Genomic DNA, 17,279 nt, shown 5'->3' with positions numbered 1-17,279 from the left:
TAAAAGCCAGTGTCTTGATTCAAATGAAACAAACCAAAAATCCCTAATCCCCAAACTACACCTGCATCTCCTGCTGTTTACGCTGACAATTTGACTTTGCTTTTTTGGGTCAGACATTTAGAATTGACCTCCTTGGGCAAGTATTTCCTGCACAGCCTAAGGAACCAGAGCAACAGAGGTTGGGTGTTTGCCTCTCAGTCTGCAGGTCACTTGGTCTTGCACCTGTCCTGTGGAGGAACATTTTCTCTGCATCTGTCATGTACAGCTTTGCTTTGTACAACTCATGCTTTCATAAGAAATACTCAAATCAGTTTTACCTTAAGTACCTGTTGCAGTCATGTAACAACAGCGGGGACTCAACATAAGCTACTTAAAGCTGGTGGCATGCTGTGGTGTGTTTGAGTGAAGCATGCACAGGAGAACATCTGGCTCTCCCTCCATTAATAATGACAAAGTAACCAATTTGGATGTAAAGTTTGACTGGGGACCAGAATTCAAGCAGTAAAGTAAGCTGAATGTAGGGTTTATGTAGATCCCTCTGATACTGTACCAGCCTTTCCAATGTGCACAAGTCACTTGTGTGCACTGACAGAGCTGTTGAAGGGGGCAGGTGCCCAAGGTGGTGAGGAACCTCTTCTGAGTTTCACTGTGTTACTGCAGGAGTGGTGGTGGATGTTCAGAAAAGGTGATGAGTTAGAGTGTAACACTTCCAGGAGATACAGGATGAAATAACAGATATGAGATGAAAAGTCACAATAGGAATAAAATGCCAATACTGTATACTATATGTACGGATATGCCAATATTATATGTATGGATAAGAATATATTCATGTATATGCATGCCCTTAAAAAACTTTTTATTTTGCGGTCTTGACGAAAGTGAAATTTTTATAAAGCAGTGTGGTTGCAATGGATCATTTCTTCCTGCAAGCTTTTTCAGCTCATTGATTTGAGGCATGGTTGACTTTAGAAATTACCAGAGGCTCATTTTTCTCCAGCATGTACTGCAGGCATTTATTTTATTCTGCAAAGCAGAGCATTGCTTTTGATTATTTAATTTTTACTGATACCTATAAGCTATATCTGCACTAACATACATTAACAAAATCTCCATCTCTCTCCCAGCAATTGCCTATCACAATAAACCTTCACTTTCTTCCTTTGCAAATAAGGAATAACATATTTCTTATTTTCCTGTACTGTGCTCTGCAGAGTCTCATTCCATGGTTGTTGAACTGAAACAAATAATCTGATTTCACTCATGACCCATTGCTAAAGCTACAATATAATGATTAAAGGGTCATATTTCTTGGCCATGGAGAAAATGAAATTTAACTGAAGACTTATAATGATGTAGAAGTAGTACCTTCTGGAACATAAACCCCAATTTTAACTAGGTAATTGTGCAAAATCCATTGCCAATCCATATAAATTTGTGATTTTTCTTATTAGTTTAAACCTCCTTGCTGTGTCTATGCACATTTGAAGCTTCTTCAATACCAGTGGCAATTTTTGAAATAGAAAAGTGTGTACTGATGTATTGTCATTGTGACAAATCAGCAGGAAGGTAAACTGCAATCCCTTATCTTATGACAGATATTATGGCTTGGCAGCTCCTCTTCTTTTAACATTTGCTATGGAATGTTCTAAGAGAAACATGAGAACTGGTAGCTAAGTGTGGGGAAGCATGCTGTATGTTGAAATTCCCATGCCTTAATTAAGAAATAGTTTTTTTAAAAATTAAAATATTAAACTAATTGCTTCAGATTTTTAAAATCACTTGGTTGTTTCTCATGTTGATGCAACATAATTATTCTATTGCCTGATAAAATGAGCTAGAAATGGAGATGCTTTCACTGAAAAATACATGGGAATTTTTATTAAAAATTCAAGATGGAACAAAAGTAGTTCAAGTTTTATCTTCATTTCTACAGTTCCACAAGAATTTATGAAAACTTTTTTGCAAGTATTAGCTGTGCTTCCTCTCTAAAATAGTTTCTGGGAGACACTAAATTATTTTGACATTTCCATAGTTTGAATAGATCTCTTTTGTGAAGGTATTGCCTGTAGTTAGAAATGTAGCAGTACTAATTTCAGAACCAGTTTGTGAGAGAGAGCTGCCAGTTACAGGCATGCCTGACCATGTGCATGTCTTCAAGCACATCAGTTAGTGAGATGGAAATTTGGATTACTCCTGGGGTTTGGTGCCTTCTTGGTCAAACTGTCAATTCTTCAGCAGGAAAAATTGTACTAAAGCTAGTGATGACATGGGGCTCCAAAATACATTTTGGAATTGGGCTGGTTTCTTTAAAAAGACCTTTTTGCTGGAAATGGGCAAATTTTAAAACTTTGAAGAATGTATAGGTTTTGCTTACTGAAAGTTTCTGTAGAATAGGTGGGAAGTAGACTTAGGCAAATTAACACTAGGGCTCACAGCTGTTAAATTATAATAACTTTTTTTTCCCTCAAAATACATGAGTGTCACTATAGTTAGAGGCATTTCTTTTGACTATATTTTTGTTTCTCTACTGAAAAAAAAAGGAAAAGGGAAACTTGGATAATTGCTCTCTGAAACTGAAGAAACATCTATTATGCTTTTAGCCATTGGATGTCACCAGAGTACAGAGAGTAAGTATTAGATGATGTGGAACTGATTTATGACTTCCCTTGGCTGTTTATTTTGGACTGGGAAGGCTTCAGCCTTGGAGAGGCTTTCTCAGATCAGTAGTCTCAGCATCTTGGCCAGTTTCATCATGTCTCTGACTCTCTTAAATTCAGAATATTGAGCATGAAATGGGTTCAGCATTTTGTGCTGCATCTGTAGGGGCATTGACAAGAGTGAAGCAGGGGAGGAAGCAAACAAGAGGTGAACAAACATCACCACACACTTCAGCCTTGGTATTTCCTTGCCTGTTACAGTGGCATAATTGGCAGAGGCATTGAAAACCACTTGTGTCCCCGCTGCACACATAGTGCTGGGATTGCTAATTAGCTCACATACCTCATTTGCTCCCTGCTGTTGGGTGGTGTGTGCCCTGCCAGGTTGGGTGGCATGGCTTCTGCTCCCTGCTGTGGGGTGGTGTGTGCCCTGCCAGGTTGGGTGGCATGGCTTCTGCTCTGTCAGGTGCCTTTTATGCCTGGGCTTTGCTGTGAACACTGAGCCTGCAGTGGCTCAGCTGAGTCTGGGGATGCCCGCAGGAGTTTCAGTACAGACAGGTTAATTAAATCACAGGAGACCCTTACAAAGACCTTTGAGAACCAGATGAGGCTCCAGTGAGTCTTTAAGGATGCTTGGAGATGTGAAAAGTTGTGTGAGTATGTTTTTTAACACTAAGATTTCTTCCAGGCGATGTGGCATTACAAATGGACTTTAGGGTGTTTTAGTTGTAAAGCTTAACTTTAAGTTTTAGCTATTGTACAGACAGTCCTGGTTGAAGGTCTTGCTTTCCATCAGTAACAGTGCAATGCAGTTCTGTGAAAATAACAACTTGGTTTTAACTGCCTTACAGGAATCAATAGTAAATATATAAATATATATATATGTGTGTGTGTGTGTGTGCGCTGCATTTTCTGAATAATTTCTGTGTAGCATTGCTGTTCCTATGCTAGTATGAAATACCTTCATTCTTACTGGTGAACATTTCCAAAATTAAGCGTTAGTGTGGGACTTATGGAATCCACCTTTCAGTGACACGTAAAGGAGGGACACAGAAGCGGGACATCCCTTCTGTATTGACATCCAGAATCTGTTGGAGAGATAAGTGAGAGATGTGTCATAAGAGATTTTATTTAAGCACTTGATAGGAAGAAGCTTTGTAAAATGTTTTCAGATCAATGCTTGGAAATGCCACTCTGATGTGATATGAAAATTGCTGGAAGGAGTATAAAGTGAAAAAGGATTTGAGCCTGGTGGGGAAAAAATAAGACTTCTTGGAGATAAAAAACAATGCCTTTGTAATCTGTAAAAGGAGAAAGACATTCTGAAATGGGAAAGGTGTTGAAATAGAGTAAATTAGGGAAAAAATATGAACAGTGACAAGCAACTCAAAATACCTAAGAAGCTGGAAGTAATGAAATGACAGGGATAAAATACAGAAGATTTGAAGGAAAAATATGATGGAGTGTGTCAGTTAATGGTAATTTAAAAGACTATGCATCCAACTAAACTGAGAGAGAACTGGTTAGACTGCTATTTCTAAATTTATTAGAGGTGTGTATAGATTTGCTAAAAGTGGTCTTTCTTCAGGTTTCCCTAGTGTCTCACAGTTGTGTAGAATAGTTTTTGAGATAAACAATGGTACTCTCAGGAATAGTCTGCATTTCTAGGAGGTGAGGATGGACTCAATATGAGAAGTGCTTCTGTCTGAGGGAAACTTATGTGCTTTTAAAGTGTATCCCAAGAGAATCAGGTACAGCAGAAAACCATCCTGCGCTGGAGGGCTGGATCAAAGTGGGAAGCAGAATTACAGATGTCAGGAACATTTTCATGTTCTTCTAATGCAAAAGTCTTCTTTGGGATTTTATGAGTTCATGACAAGACCACTTCAGATGTCTTGTGAAACCTCACAATATCAGATTGCACCTGAGCTGGAAACAAGCTGTTTCTTTGCTCTTTCTGCTATTTGGTAGGAGCACATTTTTCTTGCATTTTACTCCCGTTTTCTATCTTTGTGGGTTCTTCAGCTTATAAGTAAGCAGAACTGACTATTCCATTCCAGTCACCTATATTAGAATCTTAACTTGGATGTGATCTGACCACAAGGGTTAAGCAGGTTGAAAATGAAGAGTTCACTTGATGAATATCCTTTCCCAATTCTAAATCTACAGAGCAAAAAGCCCTGGAATTTATTTTGAACCTATCTGTATTACTATGTCTGTCAAAGATTTTTGCCTGAAATATTTTATTTTTTCGTTCATCACTTTCAAAATGTCTTCCATAGGGAATGCAAGATCTTTTGGGCATAGATGTTCACATTTGGAAAAAGAAAGGCAAGTGAATAGGCATTGCAGGATCTCTAAAAAATATTTACGCCAAAAATATAAATGTGGTCAAGAAAGGAAGGGAGCTAAAAAAAGAAAAAAAACTCATGAAGATATTCTTCTCTGAGAGTGTCAGAGGGGTTTGTATTTCATTGAAAATTATACATCCATATGATCCCGGAGGTAATACTAGCAGGATGTAAATGTTTACATCAGTATGATATTTTAGAGTAACAGCTTTGTTTTGGTGGAACATTGACCTATGGGTTGAAGAAAAAACTACTTAGATATACAGGAGATTAATGAACTAATTAATCATTTTTATAGGGAGATGTGAAAGATGGGATGTTTTATTATATTTAGCTTCATTGGATTTTAACCACATGTTCCAGAAATGTGCATTAAAAATATTGCATGTAGCTTTTTTCCAGGTTACTAAGTTATAGATATGACCTTTTCATATTTTGAAATGTAATCTTAGTCTTGCACAGTATTTGTCTTTCTTCTTTGATTGAAATCCCAAGGTGGAATGAATGCACTGTGTGACTGAAAATAATCTGTTTAAGCCTGAAATTGCTGGAGGTGTGTTGGCATGCCCACTGCAGGGAAGCCCTGGAGATGGCCTTGATTTGAGAGCAGCTGTGTCAAAGTAGCTTTGCAGGGCAAGGAGATGCCACAGGAAGTTTGTAGTAGTTACCTGGTGCTCGTGGAGCCACCTTCTGCTGTGATGCTGATTCAGAGCTCTCAGTGAGGGACAGCTGTGAGTTTTGCTGGGGAAATAATTACAGTATTTTCACACAGTCACTGATTTCAGTTGTGATGGTGTTTGTTTTATTCATCGTGAATGTTGATAAAGTGTGTGTTTGTACATATACTGTGTGTATACAGTATATTTATACAAATGTAAAAGGGATTATATTCCAAAGCCAGTCTTGTCTTCTAGGACAAAAAGCTCACTGTTTTGGGATATGCTGAGCACTTCTGAATGATTTTTAGGGCCTTGTACTACTGAAATTCCTTCTAACGTAAATATTTTGGTTTTTAGTAGAGAGGTGTTTTTGTATTTTCTTGTGTAGGTTAGGATGAGAGGTAAATGTTGAATGGAGAAGTAGAATTCAAAGTTAAATTTCATTCCAATTTGAGGGGCCATGTTTTTTGGTATTTCTTCTTATAAGTTCCTTCACTAATTTTATTGAAAATCACATCTGAAGCATTTCACCATTTACCAACTTTAGTGGAGAAGAGTATAATTCTGTTCTAGGTTATAACAGAGTAAGTACTACACTTCTAGTGTCTTTATTTTCAAAAAATCAATGTGGATTTTTTTTCCCATGGGAGTGACATCACTTTGTGGCTCCAGATAACTTTTCAGTTTCAGCAAGGAATGTCTCACCATTCTTTTTCAAAATAGTGCAAAGAGGTTTTGAAAAATAAACACTTTTTTATCCAAATTTGGCAATACTTCAGTCACTGGGTGAACACAAAGACCAGTTTCTATACAGAAGTAAATGAAATCTAGCACTTGAATGTCTTTTTATTGCCTTTTTTTTTTTTTTTTTTTTTTTTTTTTTTTTTTCCCCAGCCTTGACTTTGGCTCTTGCAACCTCCAAAAGAAGAAAAAACTAAAATTCCACTGTAGATTGTCAGGAAAGGTTATACTGCAATGAAGAAATGACTGTAGACCCTTATAAATTTTGTTTAGAATGTTTTTCACAGTTTGCAGACCAGATATTTTTCAGAAGAAAAAGTAAGATGCAGAAAAAATGATGGGACATGTACCTAATACACAAAACCAGAGAAAAAAATAAGATCCAGAAGCTCTTGTCAGCTAAAGTCATATGACCCATACATCTGTGGAGTGTGTATTTTAGAACCAAATACAGATGTAAATACATATGTAAAAAAACACTTGTAAGGTTTGAACAGACACCTATTCTACGCAGAAGGATAATCTTTCTCCTCATTCATTTGAATTCTGATTTTTCCTTGTAGAATATATGCAGAAATGTTTCAGGGTGTTAAGTGAATGTCTAGGTATAACAAGAATTACAAAAAATAACAGCAAGTGGACATTCAGGGTTACGAGTAAGACTTCAGAAACCAAGATTTAAGTTATGGGGAGTCGTCCTGAGTGCCAAATTTTTGTTTCTGTTAGTAAGTAGTGTCCTTTAGAGTGCAAATTGTCTTAATTAAATTTTCATCAACAGATTGGTTGTTCTTGTGTTCTCTTTTACCTGGACAATGCAATACCACTTCTGTAGAAGGTTGAGGTATGAAATAGATGATCATTTTATTTGGAATTAAAGTAGGTATATTTTCCTTATATAAAAGGTCTTAGTTCTCACTTGAATAATGACTCTGATCATTGATGGTTAGCTGTAGTTGCTATCTTTTAACTCCAGTTCTTCCTCCCAAAAAGCTGCTTCCCAGTGCTGCTCTTAGGTTAAAAAATATTAATTTGTATACTTAACACAGTGAAGTGTGCAAGTGGAGAATATGGGAGATTCTTTCTATTACTTTTAGGAGCAGGGAATTCAAAGGTTTCTTACCTGGTGTATTCCAGATCCAGTGTGGGACCTGAGAGCAGTGTACAGCATAACCTCAGGGCAGAAAAGCCTGGCAGGCTTATTTCAGAGACTGTGGGCCATGGACCTTGTGGAAGACATCTTCTCTTCTGCTAACTCATCCGAGATTGCAGAGCAGGTCCAGGGTCCTGGCCAAGGGAGAACCATGAGCCCGCCAGGCTGAGCCAAGTCAGCAGCCAGGACACCAGAGAGGCTGGGAAGAACTCACGGGCTGCAGAGTTGTTGCTCGCCCAGGGCTTGGATTTGGGATGTTGCAGACACATAAGCCCTGTGTTATGCTGCCTGGCCCTCAGCACTTTTCATCCTTGTCCTCAGAGCCATCTTCCCCAGCGTGCCTGGTACCCACGTGAGTCAGCAGTGGAGTAACAGCTGGGGACCAACTGTGTTGCTACACCTCATTATTGGGAGAGAGGTGTGGAGAGAAAGCTGTAATTGCATTTAACATAACCCCTGTGCTCTCAAATCTACCAAATGTAAGATGGCTGTTTGTTCTTCACAACTTTATTTTTGTTATTGGAAGACAGAGCATATTAGTTAAAATGATGAATGACTTCTTAGCTAACTGTAGCTATTGATTGCTTTCACTTTGTGACAGGTCTGAAATGCACATACTTGAGAAAATCCAAGAAGACTTTATGCACTTGACAGGCTTGACTGAATCGCAAAGATCTAAGAATTTGTTCAGGAAATTAGTTCAGCTTGACGTGCATTGGAAAGAGCTGCTCTTTTCATTCATGTGTACAGGGCAGGATTATTAACTGAAAAACAATATCAACAACAAAAATGCAGGAGCGAATTTGTGTGAGATAGTCCTGTTTTCCGGCAAGATGTGGCAGAAGCAGAAGTGTGAATAAACTACATAGAAAGGCACGTTGAACACAGTCTGGTAATCAGTTGTGTTATATCTGACACTTATCTTGTGAGTAGGGCTGAAAGTCAAGTGCCTGCAATCAGCAGAGAAGTGTAGATGCATTTCCATTATAAATTAAGTAGACTAATTGTATTTGGTTGACTTTGTTGTGGTATTTGAAATTTATTAGGCCATTTCCTGGCAAGCAGAACATATCATGTGATGTTTTTAAAAGTGCACATATTTTTTAAGTTATGCAAGTGCAGGTGTGACTCTGATAGGACCTGTTAGTCCAGGCAAACCCTTGTTAACTTCTTCACCTTCTTCTTAAGATTTTAATCATGTGTTAAAAAAGAAAAAATAAATTTCTTGGGAGGGTGTGTCCACTGGGGCAATTCCGGTTGAGCTGTTTTTCTTGTTTTTTTCCTTTCTCATACGTTTTCTTTCGTTTCCTGCCTATATCAATCTCCTAGAAATTATTCTAGCTACCTCTGCATTTGGTGTTGCTCTTTTGCCTTCTCAGTACACATTGGAAGAGCTAATTCTATGAACAGTGTTTGTAGACCATAATGGCAAGATTTAGAAATAACCAAATTCTTTAGAGGAAAGATTCTTCACCTGACCATAATACTATGTTAGAGGTCAACTGACAAACCCTGCTTACTTGTGGGTTTTGGTTTTTGTTGTTGTTTTTTGTTTTGAGTGTTTTAGAACCAAGATGCTCACTTATACTTGTTGTTTCATAAGGGGTGGTGGTCATTTGCAAAATCCTGTTTATACTGTTTTGGAAAATTAATAATTTATTTTTAGTTGCTGCATCTTTCCTTTTTTGTTGCAGCAGAAACTTTTTTAGAGAATAAAGTATAACTGAATCCATTAGATCAAATTTTGTGCATTTTCTCATCCATTAAATTAGTCACATTAAGTGAGATGTAGTAGGTTCTTTGTAAGGGACCTGATGCTATCTCCAGGTGAAGTTTAAAGGTAATAAGAAATGCATGGGAGTATCTGACAGTGACTTTAAAATTCCTTTAATAAAGCCTATGACATCAATAGCATATTGAGAAGGACAGAAATATACCAGGGAAATTGCCTTTCTTCTTAAAATGTTCTAAAATACACAAATTGTCCATATATGAATACATGAATCTGACTATGAAGGATTTAAGAGTTAGTGCTTTAGATCATGCTCTTTTACACTTAGTATGCCATGTAGGATGATCCAGTGATGTTATAAATACAAAGGAATTTTTTTTTTGGTCCAGGAGGGGAAAGAAGGATTGGAAGAGAAGGCAATGATTTCGTTAGCAGCTTTACTATTCAGCTCTCTGACAGGCATTCTACATCTACTTGTCATTCAAAGAAATCTCAAAGATGAATGGATAATTCATTCATTAAATGGCACCAGGAGGGAGTCGCCTTATTCAGATAATCTGACTGAAGTGTCAGTTTGACAAAAATTCCAGTTTTGAGTGGTGCTTAGATTTTTGTGTATGTGTTTGTTACTGCAGCATCGTTAAACCTTGGGGACAAAGGATACGAAGGAAATATCAACATAGAGTATTGAAGCTTCCAAGGTTGCTGAGGGAATTTGGTGCTTTGTGGTAACATGTCTGCTTGTTGTGTTACAAAAGAAAGATGGAATATGTGTTGGTGACTTGACACGAATGATTCCAGTAAATCCTGGCATCTCTTGGAAAATTGCCAAGAGATATACCAAGGCCAGGTATCCTTGCAGTGTGTTAAGGTTATTGCATCTAGCTGTCTCACAGAAGAATGTGAAAACTGTAGGAAAGACTTCTCTGATTGTTGTAGGTATTGATTAATTTAAATTCAGCTTCCAGAAAGTTCTAATTACTCTGCTTCGAAAATTTTCATCTTACCTGTTGCCGCTGGGACTGTGCGGTACTTCAGTGTGTTTGGGACTAAAATTGCACATGCTCCATTTTCACACTCTGAACTCAGTGTTGTGTTTTGGTGAATAACACGTAGAACAAACAAAGTCTACCTTCAAAGTGTTTTTGCTTGAGCTTCTAATCTAAATTGAGAAATATATCCTCCTCTACCAGAATGTGGTCAAGGTTGTGTCATTGCACAACCTTGAAGATGAAGCAGCTTTCCCCAGCTGGCAAAATGAAGATTTCACACTTGTTTCTAACTCTGAATCATCCTCAGGCATTGCACCTTAAAATTGAAAACCTATTGTACATGTACAAGATTTTCGATTCTGTTTATAGAAATCCAACAGTTGCTAGTTTTTTCTGTCTCAAGGGCTGGCTTTTCAGGAAGGAAGGTAAAGAATGCTGTAGGAAAACATCTACTTATATCTGTTTTTCTCCTGGTAGTTAGTATGAATACCTACAAAATATTGTGTGACAAAATAGGGATTTTTATGCAGTACTAATGAAAATATTTTTACTTGATTTTAATGAACTGTTCATAATACTCTTCTTACTATTTGACCAGTGCAGCTATCTAAACTCCCCAAATGCCTATAAGAGTCCTAAGATAATGCATCAGCTCTTACTTTTAATAATTCAAACATAGTAAAACTTCGATATATCAGCAAAATACCTTTCTCACTTGTGGAACCTGAGGGAAAGGGGAGGTTGGTTTTTGCTATAGCCTCAAAATCTGACTAATTTCTATCCCCATGAAGTAAATATCTTTACTTACCTACTTGAGGTACAAGATTTGCTCTGTGTGTGCTTTCACATTAAATGCTTACTTACTGTCTAAAAATGTGCAGAACTTCAGTGATGTTTTATGAAGTCATATAGCTAAATTAAGACAGTATCAGAAAACAGTACTACAAGGCAGGAGGTGCTTTTAACCTTTAGATTGTAATGTATAGGTCTGGTAGTTCTCCTTCTAGTTTTCTTTGGATTTTTATACTTCATCTATGAATTTTTATTTTGCTTTCATTGTCCACTGATCAGAAGTGTTTTCTTAGAATAGAAATTTCTGGTGACATGTCAACTTTGGACTGTGTTATAAAGATAATATTTGATGTCACAGTCGCAGGTTTACTGCAAGGTCTTGTTTAAGACAGATAGTGATGCTTGCTTGCTTAAGACAAGGCTTAGTAAATAGATTAGCTAGCTGTATTGCACAGCTCTAATTATGATGTTATCTACAAAATCCAACTCCTCAGCGTTACAGCTACATGACAAAAGCACATTTGATACTTTTCCTGCTGGTCCAAAATGGCCCCAGAGATGCTGAGTGACGCAAGTAAAGGGTTGTGACTATAGCTTTGAACATAACTATGTACAATTTCTTCTTGCATTACAGTGCATTTCAGATGATTCTTGTTTTAAATATATTTTTTTGTGACTTGGAATATTTGGAAATTGCTAGTTAGGTAAAAAGGATAAATACAAAACTTGATCTGTATTTATAACCCTTTTTCTTTCTTTCTGTTTTTTCTTTCTAAACAGGAATGAAAATCTGCACAGGTGCTCTCAGTGCAAGGTTGCTAAATACTGTGGTAGATCTTGTCAGGTAAGATAAAAATAACAGCTGTAAAGGGTTTAACAAAATAGGCATTTGAAGAATTTTTTTTACGGAGTCTCCATACCTTTTGCATGTTGTCTTACCTCTACACTGTGATTTATTTGTAGTTTTGGACAGGGTGGGTAAAAATGCTGGCTTGTTTTATTAGAGTATTTTTAAAGCTACAAATGTGAGATTCTGATAAGTACAAAAGACAAAAATAAGTTGAAATGTGTGGTGTTTGACTGCACTTGGTGAGTGGGGGAGGAATAATTCCTAAGCTTGTCTGTAGACTGGAATCTCTTAAGTCAATTTTGCAGTAAAACAATTTGCATTTCAGGAGTACTTTTTATAATGCAAATTCTATATTCCAGTTTTTTAAGAGGAAATAAGGGTCAAGTATCTGTTGAGAAGAGAAGGTGTTAAGGAAAACTGCTTCTCTGAGGAGATTTTCAAGAAGTGAAAGTGGTTCGTGGCAGGAGGACAAGGGACAAGAGGCTTAAGTTCAAAGACCAGAGGTTCATATGGGATATAAGGAAAAGCTCTTGACAGCCAAGAAATTTCCAGGTTGTTTGTGTGATCTCTGTGTTTGAGGGTTTGGAGACCCTGCTGGATAAAGCTCTGAGTTGGGTCTGACCCCAGAGCTGACCCTGCATCGCAACTGGAGCTCTCCATAGATCCATTCAGCCTGAGTTAACCTGTGATTCTGTCCTATGAAATATTTCTAAAAGGTGAAAAGTTCTCAAAGGCCTAAAATCTCAACTTTTATATTTGACTTGATATAGAGGATTGCCTTATAGGACACTTGAAGTTTTAAATGGTTCCTCATAGTTTTGCACTGTGAATTTCTTTTTTTTTTTTTGGTGGGAGGGTGGGGGTTGGTAGTGGTTGGGTTTTTTTTTTGGGGGGGGGTGTGTGTGGGTAATTTATTTTCCTTTCCTAAATAGAGAAAAATGAAGAAAAGAAGCTACTGGTCAAAGTAGACTAGCAATAATACTCTATAACTTTTTAAGTTAAGTCTTCGACATTCCAATGATCATGGAATGAAAGCATCATAGAATGGTTAGTGTAGGAAGGGACCTTAGAGATCATCTAGTTCCATGGGCAGACACCTTCCACTAGATCAGGTTGCTCAAAGAATTGCTCAAAGCATGCCATTGAACCTGGCATCAAACACTTCCAGGGATGGAGCATCCACAGCTTCTTTGAACAACCTGTTCCAGTGCCTTACCACCCTCACAGTAAAGAAGTTCTTCCTAATGTCTAAGCTAAGTATACTCTCTGTTTGAAGCCATTTCCCCTTGTCCTTCCACTTCATGCCCTTGTAAACAGTCCCTGTTCAGCTCTTTTGTAGGCCCCCTGTTCAGGTACTGGAAGGCTGCTGCGAGGTCTCTCAGCCTGTCTCCATAGGAGAGGTGGTCCAGCTCTCTGGTCATCTTTGTAGCCCTCCTCTGGACTTGCTCCATGTTCTTCTTGTGTTGAGAGCACCAGAGCTGGAGGCAGGACTCCAGGTGGGGTCTCACCAGAGTGGAGCAGAGGGGCAGAATCCCTTGCCCTGCTTTGGATGCAGCCCAGGACATGTTTGGCTCTGTGGGCTGTGAGTGCCCATTGCTGGGTCATGTTGAGCTTCTTGACAACCAACGCCCCCAAGTCTTTCTCCTCAGGGCTGGTCTTGTCACATATCATGTGCTTCTATGAACAATTCTGCTTTAATTTAATCTGTAGTGTTCTCAAGATCCTACAAATCCCTCCTTTTGGGGGTTAAAACATACGGGGAGGGAAAAGAGGAAGATCTGTCATTTTTGATTCATCGTATGGCAAATGTGTGCAGTGTACATTAGGTGCTTACTGTACCATCAATAATAATGCCACAGGTAGATTTATTATGGGAGATCATAAAGAAAACATGGCTGTAAAGACTATAAAAGACCAGAGTATTTGCAAGGTAAGTTTAAAACATGTCTTCTAGGAGATTCATTGGTAAAGGTTCTGTTGGCAGCTCTTGAATATGAAATGAGACTGCTGACACTGACCTGCAAAAGCAAATCTGCAAGGTGTAATGCAATGTTCAACTTAGGTGTAGAGGTAATGGAGGTAGGAATTGGAGCTTCCTCTTTGGGAAGCACAGCTGTGTGAACATTCTTTGAGGATTCATAAGGGATAACCTGAGTGTCTTTGCTTTGTGCTTCCAGCTCTGGGATGCACGTGCTTGAAGCCATCCATAGTTGTAGGTAAGGATTTCAGTGAGATAGGCTACTGCTGCTAAAAGTAATCTGTACATAACACGCTGTGTATTGGCAGTTACATAATTACTTGAACTGTTTATATAAATAAATTAATATTTAATTAATATATGTAATATCCTGTGATATTATGTAGCGATAGAGAATAACAGGAAAAAAGAAGTTATTTTGTAGTCAAAGCAGTGAATTTATTGGGATTGATGACTTGAAACAGGTGATACAGATAAAACTGAGACCAGCCAGATCTCTTTGCTCTTGAGAACTGTGCTCTGATTCATATTTGTTCTAATAAGCCAGCTAAACCATTGTGCTGCTCTGGTTTTATAGTAGCTGTTAGGAAAGCTAAACCAAATGTTTTGTGCCCTACTTAGCCTCTGTAATTTAAGTGCAATTCATTAATATGTGCTTCTTCTTGAATTCTTCTAATTGAACTAATTGGTCAACACATAAGCAGCAGGGTATTGATGAAACTGCATTTTGCGCATTTAAAAAAGTGAATATTGGCAAAACAGGACTATCTTAGTTTTATTAATATACATAACTTTGAAGTGCAAATTATGCAGTTGAATTTGCAGTTCACACTTAGTTGCAGAAGGATTTAATTATTTTTGAATGTGTGATACTGCAACTCAAAACACTTAGGCTTAAAACTTGTAATTGTTCTGGAGTTTTGTAATTAATACATTGTATGAAAACAGAATTAATACAAAAAAATCTGACTTTAAAAAGTTTAATCTCAGTAGGTGTACGGGGTCCAGAATAATGGTGGATTTTGTGAAAGAAATTTCAGTGTAAATGCAAGAGGGGATTTACATTTCAGAGTGTTCCAAAATGAGCTGTTTTTAAGCTGCAAATATCTTGTAAACATCTTAATTTGTTTTAAAACGTGAAGTGGTACAAAAAACTATCTTCAGGCTAAACTTAAGGAGAAGAAATAGTCTTTGAAAATGTCTCTGTTCTTGTAACTTGCAGTGAGAATAGTTATCTTTTAAGGGAATATGTATGCAGAGCTGGCAGTCCTGAAAAAAACCTATAAACAAATCAGAATATCCATCTTTTTACAAATCTCCATAATAACTATTTTAAAGATTATGAGTGAGTTGTTCCAAATTTAAAAAATACCATTATTTTTCCTTTTCAGGCCAGTTGAAGCAAGCTGTTTTCACTTTTACCACTTTAATTTAATTTAAAAAGTATTAGAAATGTGAAACTAGAACTTATCACAAAAGATCCTTTGGGCTGACCTTTTGCAACTGAACTCTGATTTCAGGATCAAGTACATACAGATTTTTTACTTTTAATTTTTTTTTTCAGTCAGACCTCATTGATTTTTGCCCCTATTTGGCATTTCCCTATTGTAGCCCCTTTTCCACTTGTTGTTGCCTAATTTCATGGGTTGCCTGCCTTTTAGCAATGTTATGTTGGCTGGGTGTCTTTCCAAAGCTAGGATTATCACATCTGCTGCTCCTCATAATCACTGTTGTTATCACCCCTGGCAATGTTTATTAATGTGGTGTATCCCATAGATTGGGGACCAATGATATAGATGATAATCCCTGAAAAATGGAAGAGTAATTTCAGGCAGAATTCTGAATGTGATATTATCAAACATTATTGAAATAATGTAATAAAAGTAAAATGTCATAATTAAAAAAAGACGTTCTGGGAAAATTTAAACAGTCATTTGGAAATTACAGATTGTTTGCTTATAACAGATCAAAACCTTCCAATGGAAAAATATCCTGGTTTTTTTTTTTTTTTTTGGTTAATCAGCTCTAGTCTTTAACAGCTTTTTCTTAGTACATTAAACTGCAGGAAGCATTCATTTTTTGTGATCTTGCATAGAAGACAAGGGAAACCTTTGTTTCATGAACATTGCTTTAGGATCTTTGTAGATTCAGGCTCCAAAGGGAGACAGCAATAGCTTATGTCTGTGAAAGAATGGATGTGCATTGGCAAGATCACCCAGCTGAAAATATGCAAGACATTGCAGGCATTTGTGAGGGTTCTTTGCCAGCAGGAGGTGATCCTGGCTTGTGCAGGGAGGTGTTGGAGTTGGTCTGGTGCTGGTTCAGAAGGCAGACTCTCAAGCTGCCACCAGTAAAGAGCTCTGTGCTGCAGAGTCTCTGTGGCCATGTGGGTGCTGACCATTTTCCCTTGGGTGAAGCCTGAGGATTTGCACTTGGGATGCATTGAGATTGAAGGAGAGACAATGCTTTGGGAGGAGATAAAGATATTCTTCCCAAGTTCCTAAGTGTAGTGAAACCTTGAGGAGGAGGGTTTTGCCCTCTATTGTTCACTTGCCTTTCTTTGCCTCCTTCTATTAGTGTTCATTTCTAACAGGGGAAAAGAAATCTTTGCAAAACTGGAGGACCTTCCCTGGCATGGAGGAGAAGGGTCATACCAGGTGGCCATTTCTCTGCACTGCAGTGTTTATACTTGTGCTGGATATACGATATAAAAATCTTAACTGAAAGCCAGGACACACAGAATTAAGAAAACTCTCCCACCAGAAACGTGGGACTAACATAAGTCCAACCAATAAGTATTGTTAGAGACTGAATTTAAAAGTAGATCTCTCCAGGGTCACAAATCTTTGTTTTCCTATTGTCCTGTAACTTGTATCCATGTTGTATGGATAGTAAGAAGAAAGATTGTTGAATTTCATTATATTTAATGCATTTGGAGCTTTCCTCTCTTTCCCTGACCATTTGGGAATAAGTGACTGGCAATCCCCATTCTATTCTAGCTCCTTCTGCAGAGGAATCAGTGATTCCTTTTTAGCATCAGTTTTGGCCAAAGTGCTTTTTCATGAAAGGCATGTGTTTGAACTATTCTTATCACATGGGAATGCTCTCAGAGAAACATGGCATATGATGCTATGTGGTCCAGAATATTTAATCTCATTAGAGCTATATTGGTTGGGTAAGTTATTAATCATTTTGATGTCACCTCTAGCGTGTTTAAAATTCTGTGCAACATTTATGTAGAGGAAAAAATTTTGACAGTAAAGGTTTACTCCTAGGAACATTTTTAGTTTAAGTTGGATAAAAGTGCCAATATAATTATATTACACAGAACAATGTCTGGACATTTACAAGCATGACTTTGTTTTTTCTAGACA

The 17,279-nt window shown here is 37.6% G+C and overlaps 1 protein-coding gene across 1 annotated transcript in view; it reads left to right on the top strand.

Annotated features, from left to right (window-relative positions):
• SMYD3 (SET and MYND domain containing 3) overlaps nt 1-17,279 on the top strand; it is a 382,091-nt gene that overhangs the window by 31,343 nt on the left and 333,469 nt on the right. The window contains exon 2 of the mRNA XM_041477050.1: nt 11,858-11,921. Coding sequence (XP_041332984.1) covers nt 11,858-11,921 — 64 coding nt within the window. The remainder of the gene's footprint in view (nt 1-11,857; nt 11,922-17,279) is intronic.

The sequence above is a fragment of the Pyrgilauda ruficollis genome, unplaced genomic scaffold, assembly GCF_017590135.1.
Source record: "Pyrgilauda ruficollis isolate IOZ18807 unplaced genomic scaffold, ASM1759013v1 scaffold4, whole genome shotgun sequence".
Lineage (NCBI taxonomy): Eukaryota > Metazoa > Chordata > Aves > Passeriformes > Passeridae > Pyrgilauda > Pyrgilauda ruficollis.
The sequence above is the reverse complement of the archived record's forward strand: the minus strand, read 5'-3'. Positions and strand labels throughout refer to the sequence as shown.